The sequence below is a fragment of the Moschus berezovskii genome, chromosome 12, assembly GCF_049115385.1.
Source record: "Moschus berezovskii isolate FMDL1 chromosome 12, NW_MosBer_1.0, whole genome shotgun sequence".
Taxonomy (NCBI): Eukaryota; Metazoa; Chordata; class Mammalia; order Artiodactyla; family Moschidae; genus Moschus; species Moschus berezovskii.
Genome location: NC_142471.1, coordinates 13213349 through 13223442, shown reverse-complemented (window position 1 = coordinate 13223442; position 10094 = coordinate 13213349). Strand labels below are relative to the sequence as shown.

The following is a 10094-nucleotide window of genomic DNA, read 5'->3' as shown; positions in this document are numbered from 1 at the left end:
GAATTTTTTAACTGTCCGTGTGAGCGGCATGGAGAACATTCACTAGGTTACATGACCCCATCTATTGTCTATTCCAGAGCATCTGCGTCCTCTTTGACGCCGATAATCCTGCAGTCTGGGAAGGCCCTGCACTCGACTCTCCCCTCCTCTGCTGATGGACGTTAGGGCTATTTTCACCTGTGGCTCATGTGCATAGTGGTGCCCTGAACACTTGTGTGCAGGCTGGTGACGTTCTGCGTTTCTTTCTTTCGGGTTAATGCAGGAGCGGAATTTGGGCATCCTTCGATTCCTGTCTAGTTGCTTTTGTGAGGACCTGCGGCAGGAGTGTCCATTAGTGTTTCCGTTTCCACTTCTTCATCTGTGTTGCAGTGTCCTCTCTGCCACGCCTCCCCCCTGCCTGGTCCCTCACTCTGGGGAAGAAGCCTCTGAGGAGGCCCTTGTGCCCTGCCCCTCACTGAAGCAGCTCGTGTCTCAGGTGAGTCCACAGCCTCAATCCCCTGGGAGACACCGGCAGAGGCCTCGGGCTGAGTCATGGTCCGTTCCTGCTCCAAAGACAGTGTGAGATCCAGGCTGTGGTCATCGCCTTGCTTCTTTTTCATTTGTCTCCATCCCAGATCCATTCTTCCTTTGCCCGCTTGCTCTACTGTCACTTCTGATGTTAGTGTGAGTGTTGTGTATATTTGTGAGGACACCCAGAGACATCTAATCCGGATGAGTGGGGATGTTCTGGGGTTCTTGGCTCTCTAATTCCCAAAGCCAAGGCGGTGTGTGTGTTGCAGCCCTACCCTAGGATGGCCTGGGACTCTGCCCCTGCCCCGGGCCCTGGATTTTCCAACTCCTATCAGGGCCTCAGTTTTCCCAATGGACAGTGAGGGATTAAGCAAGGCCTGCACACAGTCTGCCAGCCTGCCACGTCTCTGGGTGGTTTACGGCTGGGTGACAGAAGCAACCCCGGGGCTCCTCAGAGTTGGAAGGCACCCCCCAATGGCTCTGTGGGCCTCTCTTTGCTGTGGTGAGGAAGAGGGTTCACACTCACTTAACTTCGTGCCCTGAAGGATAAGGAACATTTGCTCAAGGAGGGCTGAGGCTCTGTGAGTGACAGAAGATGACTTGGACGTAGACCGCGTGCTAGAATGTGATCTGCAGAACAGACGGGCCATCTTTACCCACGTTCCCTACGCGAGGAGATCTCTCTGAAACGGGGACTGTCACGTTAAATTTTGTACTGTGTTTTAACGCAGAAGTAGTATTTTCCTTGAGAGTAGATACTGTAGTTTAGAGCACAGCTGAAATAATAACGTTGGGTCAGGCAGACAGTCCCGTTATAGAAGCGGATCAGGCCGAGAGTTGGCCAGGGCTTCGGCAAACACAGAGTAAGTTGCCTGTGGTCTACGAGGAAATCGATTGATTGGCCCCCACAGTTGTCATGACCCATTTTCCAGAAGTGGAATTACCTCAGGAGGTCATGTGGGGAGCCGCAGGCACCTTCAGAGTCCCATCCCTAAGGCCTAGGGCTCAGAGAGCAGCCTTCTCGAGTGTGGATGTCTGCAGTGTGGGCATGCAGCCGGTGGCGGCTTAGATGTCCGAGAGCAATTCTTGTGGGTGTTCCCGCTTTCCGCAGTGACATCAAGGCTGTTCCTTTCCACTTGGGTCCCTGTGGGCATTTTCCTCCAGCCGTTTCAGAGTGGATCTGAGAGCCATTGCTGTGACTTCAGTCTTTCCCGGTCTTTGCTGCCTCTTCTCCTCTTCCTCCCTGCCATAATAAAGTGTCTGAACCAGTCGCAACAGGTTATCTAAGACGGATTTGGTCCATGCGTCTGTTTTAGTAGCTTACTGCGGATATCTGGAGCCGACTGAGTGAGAAGTCTCTCTTTTGAGATCATTCCTGCCTCTGTGCTTTCGGGATCAATCTCAGGGAATCTGCGAAAGGCTTCTGAAGACCGTCTAGCAGTTTACTTGGAGGTTCCTTCTCTCCCTGTTCTCTGTTTGCCGCCTTGGCATCGTTTCACGTCTCGTGCCCACTCGCTTGAGTCCTGACACAGTGACTCCGATCCCATCTTCCTGTAGCCGTTTTGGAATCCCAGCGGGACTCGGGTGGGGGCGGGCTGATTCCTAGTAGGGAAGCCGGCTAGGCCACCCTGCCCCTATCCTGCTGATTCCTTCCCAAGCCATTCATCCCCATAGGCAATCTCTCCCCCGGGTCCCACTGCTGGGAGACGGGCTGCCACCTGCCTCGATGGAGGAACTCAGCCGCGATCACCTCATATATGACTTATAAATCTCAAAATAGTCATGCTGAGGAGAAGCAGCCAGATACAGAACTATGTCCTTTCTGAAGAAAATGGATGAGTGGTTGCCTGGGGATGGGTGGGAGGTGTGGGTGACCAGGGGCATGAAGCAAGCTTGGGGAGCCGCCTGGATGTCTCTATCTTAATTCGGCTGATGCCTTTCTGCGTATATACATGTGTCAAAACTGACTGAACTGCTCACGTTAGACGTGTGGGTGTTTCCTTGAACATCATCTGTACGTCCATGAAGCTGTGAATAAAGCAGCAGAGAGTGAAGGTTATGAAGCATAGATTCCCCAGGCAGTGCTGACAGAGAAGGGCCTGGTTCCATGAAAATTCCACACACCGAGCCCCCATGCCGGCTGTCCACAAAGCACCAGGGGAGTTGTGCTTCTAACAAGGGTGCCAGGAATTCTCATTCTCTGGAAGTGGGAGACCTTGGTATGAAATGGGTGATAACTGAACAAGGCTTCCCTTCTCTTGACCAAACCATTATCAGGCTAAGTCTTTGATTTTCAAATGTTTCATACAGTCCATGATGGGTACCGCCTATGTAACCTGGGTTTATCATGAGTCTCTGTGAAGGAAACTTCTCAGCACCCAGCATCTTAGGTCAGTGGATTAATTGGCAGTAAGCTAAGTAGATGGATATGATGGCTCCTGCATATAATCCATGTTCCTGCAATTATCCAATCAAGGCCCAAAAAACAGTTGAAAGCAAAAAAAGAAAAAAAAAAAAGCTATGCTTAGCCATTCCTCTTAAATGTAGTTGCCAATCTCCATTGGTAAGAGATTTTCATACCTGGTAAGGCATGTGATCATTTAAAAACCTTTCCATGATATTAGTGGTTGAAGGAGAAGGCAATGGCAACCCACTCCAGTACTCTTGCCTGGAAAATCCCATGGATGGAGCCTGGTAGGCTGCAGTCCATGGGGTCGCAAAGAGTCGGACACGACTGAGGGAGTGACTTACCTGAGTGCAGCCCTTTCACAGCATCATCTCAAATAACCCAGTGGAGGGTACTATCCCCTCCATAAGCTTGATCTGTCGTAATGCTTCCTAGGACCCACTTGACTTCATACTCAAAATTGTCTGGCTATAGGTGAGTGACCACCCCATTGTAGATGTCCAGGCCATTAATACCTTTTTTTTTGGCATAATTTGTTGTGTATTCTTGCCTCTTCTTAATAGCTTCTGCTCTCTTTGGTCCATAGCAAATCTGTCCTATATTGTGTCTATCATTGCAAGAAATGTTCCCTTAGTATCTCTAATCACCTTGAAGAGATCTCAGGTCTTTCCCATTCCATTGCTTTCCTCTATTTCTTTGCATTTTTCGCTTGAGGTTTCTTATCTCTGTCTGCTATTTTTTGAAACTCTGATTTAAGATCTTTCCTTTTCTCATTTGTGTTTTGTTTCTCTTGATTTCTGAGGAATTTGTAAGGCCTTCTCAGACAAATCAGAACTCACACCCGTTTCTCCGTGAGGTTACTTTTGTGTGCTTCTTTGCTTTTGAATTGTGTGCGTTTTTATATATGTTGGAGATGAACCCTTATTCGACATGAGAATTGCCAATCTTTTCTCCATTTCATACTTCATTTTTCATTTTATTGATGGTTCCCTTGCAGAGGCTTTACCATGTTCACTTTTCCTTTCACTTCTTTCACTTTTTGAATGACATTCAAACTTCATGACAAGACTGAGGTTACAGAATCATGGTAACACTTTTCTTCTACGAGCTTTATGGTTTCAGTTCTTCATTTCAAGGTTTTAATTCATCTCTTACCATGCCGCCCTATTTGGGGGCAGTGTTCCTCTGGATTCTAGAGAGTGAGCACTGACACACACACACACACACACACACACTGGCACAGTGAATATAAAAGGACTCTGGGGTGGAATCAGAAGAGGGACAGATATGAGGAAGGTAATAAGAATATACAGGGGTTGCAAGCACTGTCTGCCTGAGACACGGACTCCCACATCTTCCAGGACTCATCCCACCTAAGTCTGAGGATATCCCTAGCAGTCATTGCGGGCATCTGCCCCCGTGTGCAGGTGGGGACACGGACAGGCCTTGAGAGACACGAGGACTCATCCAGGAGAGAGAACAGGTAGGAATCGGGAGGTGAGTCTGGACCCAGGTCTGTCTCCTCAGAGCTGCACACAGAGCCTGCCCGGGAGCTGTGTGGAGGGCTGTGCGGTGAAACTGTGGGAGACTCGGGGCTGCGTGGATGCGGGATGAGCGGTCAGTATCCCGAGGGCTATGTGCAGAGGTGTCAACTGTCAATCCAAGGAAGGGGCCCCCAGGAAGTGAAGTCACTTCCTTGATGGCAGACCCTAACAGAACTTGGAACCCTGTAACCAGGCACCCACCTTCTAGCAATAGCGTCAAAGCCAGTTGAGGCTCACTTGGTTGGAGAGACTTCATCCAGAAGGATATTCTCCAGCTGTGTCTCGACTGACCAGGGCTTCTGCTTCCAGAAACCCTGGAGGGAGAGGTTTTTGAGATGTTTCAGGCGGTTCAGCACTCAGCCTGGATGCCTCTGGTCCTTTAGCAGGAGGTCACCTAAGGTAATACCAGGCAACCTAGAGCTGGCCACATCAGGCCTAGCCACCACTGGGAGCCCTCCCCAGGCAGCACCAGCTGCCTTCATCTCCATGTGGGGGGAAGGGGGACTTGAGGGGAGGCTCCCCCTCTGGGCAGGAACAGGTTGGTGGGCACGTGGTGACCTGGTGGTCCTGTCACGGCCATACCTGAGGACAGCCTGGCAGTGGGGAAACAGGGTCCCTGAGGTGCTCTTCTCTGTGCCAGCATGGATCCAAGGCCCCTCAGGTGGTCGGGTGTCTGCATCCTCGGTGGAGGTCTGTGCAGAGAGTGCTGGGTGTGTGTCAGGAGGGGACCTATCTCGTCTGGGGGTCAGAGAAGCACCACAGACAGCTGCCCGGTGCCCTGAGACTCTCTGCCTGGCTGCCGGGCACTGTGTTCACAGGGCTCCTCACGGGACTGCAGACAGGAGCCGGTCCACGGAGCTCCCTGCTCCATCTCCCCGCACGACGGGCAGGAGCCCCACACCAGCAACAGTGCCCACGGTGGGCACAGGGTGAGTGCCAGCTGGGAGGTGACCCTACACCCAGGAAGTTCCGGGTCCCAGAGCCGCCCTGGCCCTCCCTGGGTCCCTCCTAGGGTCCTGCTTCCAAAGTAGCCTGGGATTGTCAGCTCTGCGACGCGCCCTAGCGGCCCAGGCCCTGACGTGTCCAGATGAAAACCAGTGTTCCCCTACCTGTGTGAATCTCAGAAAGAAAATGTGAAGGGATTTCACTTCGTATTCCCCCGGGAGCCTTTCCTCATGTTTCTAGAGTGTGTCCTTTATAAAGTCCATCCCCAGGTATCCGTGTGGCCCTGAGCATCCTGCATTCTCTCACCCCAGGATCAGCCCCTCTCACCCCAGTTCTCATCCCCAGAATGGGATGCTGTGGTAACCACCACAGGGATGATGCACTTAGCACCAGGGGAGCTGTCCATACACACTGCCCCGAGACGCTGACACACGTAGCCATGGCCCAGAGCCAGGTCACTTGTGATGCCAGGACGTTTATTCTGCAGACGGCACTCCTGCCCCTCCTCCTGCCATGAGTCCTGGAGGCTCAGGGACTCAGTCTGAGCTCCAGCCCCTGCCTTCCTGGAGTTGTTGGTGCCGCCTCTGACTCGTGTCTGTGCTGTGTTCCACCCCAGGGGGAGACTGTGTCCACAGGGGACAGGAACGAGACCAGCAAGCTGTGGAGCATCCAGAAACGCAGACTGGAGAGGTTGGTGGGCAACCTGGTGCCTGCCTGCCTGGGCAGTGACCCCTCCTACCTCCCCACATACCTGGGCCCCTACAGGGCTTTTGGCACCCTCCAGCAGGTGCTGGAGTTTCTCTTCACGAGTCGAGCACATCCCCTCCCCCACTGGGCACGGTGGGCACCTGGTCATCTTCCAGCTTTGAGTTATGGGAATGTCTCTCAACTTCTCTGGGTCCCAGTTGGCCCCTTCTGCACAGGTAGGGAAAGGGTGGAGCAGCCCCCAGAGTGAATGTGGGGACTAAGTGGGTCGTCCTGGAAAGTGCTTTCTGGGAACCTGGAGCCCTGGAAAGGCTTTGGTTGTGCTGAGTCATCACATTCCTCCTCCCCTCGACGAAGCCTCTGTCTAGGTTATCTCTGAGCATTTGACTTTGTCCCAAATCGTTTTCCCAAGTGCTGGGTGAGGTGTGAGAGATGCCCTGTCCTGGGTGAGTGAGAGCAGGGGTCCCTGGGAGTGATCTTGGTGCCCCAGGCACTCCGATGAGGCTGGTTGGGCTCATTGGTGCTTGAAATATAGAGGAAGGCGCACGAGGTCCAGGCGCTTTTCTAGGAAGAAGCATCACGTAACGCAGGGAGCACAGAGCAGTCCTGTCCCCCAGGGCTTCAGTTCTCCGGGGCTGGGATGGGGGCAGGGAGGGGAAACCTGTCACACCAGCCATCACATCCGGGAGTGTCTCCAGTACCGTCCATGTGACGCCTTCCTGGCCTCCTGTAGGTACGGATGCGTCCTCCCTTACTGCGATGAGGATGGTGGACCCCTGCACCAGCTGAAAATGTGAGTGGATTGTGATTCAAGAGGGACTGAGTTTCTTCCCCAGAGAGCTGTCAGGAGGAATGGGGTTGCTGGATGGGCAGGGCAGGCAGAATCCTTGATTGCACATAGCTTCTGGTTCCTAGTGGGGGCCAAGGTCTGGGGGGCTTCTCCGGGAAAAGCGGAAAGGAGGCCAAGAGAGCTGTGGAGGGGTCTGGGGTGCTGTGAGCAGCATCTGGGAGCTCAGAGGTCAGAGTGAGCCCTATGAGTGTCCACAACCGTCCCCTGTCCATCCCAGTCCTGCCTCTACCTCCAATCCTGGGACCCAGAACAGATAGTGTGGAGAGCATCCTGCTCACTGTCTGGCGGAACCTCAGTGGGTGTGCTCAGCTGTTGCTCAGGGAACTTAGTGGCCCTCAGTGGACAGCTGAGCCCTCGCTGGTGAGGATGAACGTCAGTGGCAGGAGTAGATGCAAGCCCGTCCCCATCGGACAAGGCATCCTGTAGATATAGGAGGTCAATCTGAGGTGTTAGGAAGCACACGGGAAGCCTGGGCAGATGACAGAGTCTCTGTGTGCCCTCTTGGGCCAGATCCTCCCGGGACCCCTACATTTTCCCGAGATGCATGACCCAGAGCAGCCACCCTGCCTGCCCACGCAGTGGTGACACCAGGGGGAGGGGCAGGGAGAGGGACAGTGCGCTGTGTCAGGCTGCCCTCAGGAAGCGGACAGATGGTCACACCATGGATCAAGGGCTGTCACTTGAGCAGGCTTCGCGGCCTGCCCCTTCTGCCCCCGATTCCAGGCCTCCTCTGCCTGGTCTGCCAGGTGAGATTGACCGCGGAGGAGAACTGACCTCTGGGTGGGCACGGGCAGAAGGCGCAGAGGCCCAGGTCCCCACAGGGCGGCCCTGGAGTGCAATGTGGCGGGAAGGACAAGTCTCTGACTCTGCTGCCCACGTGACTCCCCCCAGGGCCATGGCCTCCATCCTGGGCACCTGGCTGCACCTTTACCCTGAGGATTTCCAGCAGGCCCCAGACTTTCCCTGCCTGAAGATGCTCCTCGCTTACCTAGAGCTCAACATGCCCGACTCGGACCTGGAGCAGCGAGCCCGCCATCTCCTGGCGCAGCTGGAGACTCTGGAGCCCACTGAGGCAGAGGGGCATGGTGAGGAGGACTCGGGGTGGGTGAGGAGGACGGGGCGGATAAGGAAGGGAGGGGGCTGGGCCACATGGAGCAGAGCCTTCTGAGGCTGGAAATGGGCCAGGAGCAATTAGGAGGCTAGATCACTTTTCCCAAGGACTGCAGCCTTGGGGGACTTCCTGGGGGTGGGTGGCCTCTTGGATTGAGATGTCAGCACTAAGCAGCGTGTCGCTTCCTGTCTTTGGGATCCATGGATCAGCAGTCTTACTGACAGTGATTTATCTTCTGGGAGATACAGCACCCGCTGGAGGAGAATCTCTGGAAACATCATCAGTCCTGGAGCCAACAGCACCCCTACCACCTGCCACAGCTCCACAGTCACAGAAAGCTCAAAGCCCAGCCCCCATGCAAGTTCAAGGTCTGCATCACATAAGCACGACAACTCCAAACACAGAGCCTCAGCCTGCTAATGCCGTGGCTCTCACTTAAGCTCGGAAGTGAAATAAAGGACCTCCAGGCTCCACTTCTAGATCCAGAGACCATGCAAGAAACAGCTCTCTTCCTTCTTCAGAGCCTGAATCACCTGGAAATCCTCTCCCAGCGCTGCTTCTACAGCCTCAGTCCCCAGGCCTAAGCCCACATCGGCCAGGGCTCTGCCTTGGCCTGCAGCTCCTTCGTGTTTTGCAATCAGCTGTGGCTCCGGTGTTATCCAGCTGTGGCTCGAGAGACCCCAGCAGACCCAGCTTTACAAGCAGCTCAGGCGCTGGATCCAGTTCCTCCCCTAACACCCCTAGAGCTGCTCCCAGATCATCAGCGAGCCTCGCCTTCCCAGGCGGATGGTGTGCTGCCCCCGAGCGAGCACCAGCCCTGGAGCCTGTCTCTCCACCCCGATAATTCCCTCTCTTAATATGTATCTTTTTTTTTATTACATGTACAATCTTATTTTTTCTATGAGATAAAGTAAACGTAGATAGAAATTGAATTCTTTGACTTTTTTAACTGTCCGTGTGAGCGGCATGGAGAACATTCACTAGGTTCTCTGACCCCGTCTATTGTCTATTACAGAGCATCTGCGTCCTCTTTGACGCCGATAATCCTGCAGTCTGGGAAGGCCCTGCACTCGACTCTCCCCTCATCTGCTGATGGACGTTATGGCCATTTTCATCTTGTGGCTCTTGTGCATAGAGCTCCTCTGAACAGTTGTGTGCAGGCTTGTGACGTTCTGCGTTTACTTCTTTCGGATTTGATGCAGGAGCGGAATGTGGGCGTCGACTGATTCCTGTCAAGTTGCTTTTTGAGGACCTGCTGCGGGAGTGTCCGTTAGTGTTTCCATTTCCACTTCTTCATCTGTGTTGCAGTGGCCTCTCGGCCACACATCCCCCCTGCCTGGTCCCTCACTCTGGGGAAGAAGCCTCTGAGGGGTCCTTGTGGCCTGCCCCTGAATGAAGCAGCTCGTGTCTCAGGTGAGTCCACAGCCTCAATCCCGTGGGAGATACCGGCAGAGGCCTCGGGCTGAGTCATGGTCCGTTCCTGCTCCAAAGATAGTTTGAGATCCAGGCTGTGGTCATCGCCTTGCTTCTTTTTCATTTGTCTCCACTCCAGATCCACTCCTCCTTTGACCGCATGCCCTACTGTCACTTCTTCTGATGTTAGTGTGAGTGTTGTGTATATTTGTGAGGACACCCAGAGACATCTAATCCGGATGAGTGGGGATGTTCTGGGGTTCTTGGCTCTCTAATTCCCAAAGCCAAGCTGGTGTGTGTGTTGCAGCCCTACCCTAGGATGGCCTGGGACTCTGCCCCTGCCCCGGGCCCTGGATTTTCCAACTCCTATCAGGGCCTCAGTTTTCCAAATGGACAGTGAGGGATTAAGCAAGGTGCTCTCAAAGCCTGCACACAGTCTGCCCAGCCTTCCACATCTCTAGATGGTTTACGGCTGGGTGACAGAAGCAACCCCGGGGCTCCTCATAGTTGCAAGGCATCCCCAATGGCTCTGTGGGCCTCTCTTTGCTGCAGTGAGGAAGAGGGTTCACACTCACTTAACTTTGTTCCCCGAAGGATAAGGAACATTTC

At 53.9% G+C, this 10094-nt stretch overlaps 1 protein-coding gene across 1 annotated transcript; it reads left to right on the top strand.

Moving 5' to 3' along the window:
• Positions 1–256: 256 nt before the first annotated feature.
• LOC148775940 (uncharacterized) lies at positions 257–8511 on the top strand. The gene is made up of 8 exons (XM_088842518.1): positions 257–475; positions 4279–4400; positions 4770–4860; positions 5280–5390; positions 6023–6210; positions 6839–6904; positions 7853–8046; positions 8321–8511. Exons 1-8 carry the CDS (start codon positions 257–259, stop codon positions 8509–8511), a joined length of 1182 nt encoding a protein of 393 aa, XP_088698644.1.
• The last annotated feature ends 1583 nt before the right edge of the window (positions 8512–10094 follow it).

Bases quoted from the DNA above. Each gene is read 5' to 3' on its own strand.
- LOC148775940 (XM_088842518.1), top strand. From the start codon at position 257: ATGCAGGAGCGGAATTTGGGCATCCTTCGATTCCTGTCTAGTTGCTTT. The intron at 476-4,278 runs GTGAGTCCACAG...CACATCTTCCAG, and splicing joins TGAAGCAGCTCGTGTCTCAG to GACTCATCCCACCTAAGTCT. The intron at 4,401-4,769 runs GTAGGAATCGGG...CTTCTGCTTCCA, and splicing joins TCATCCAGGAGAGAGAACAG to GAAACCCTGGAGGGAGAGGT.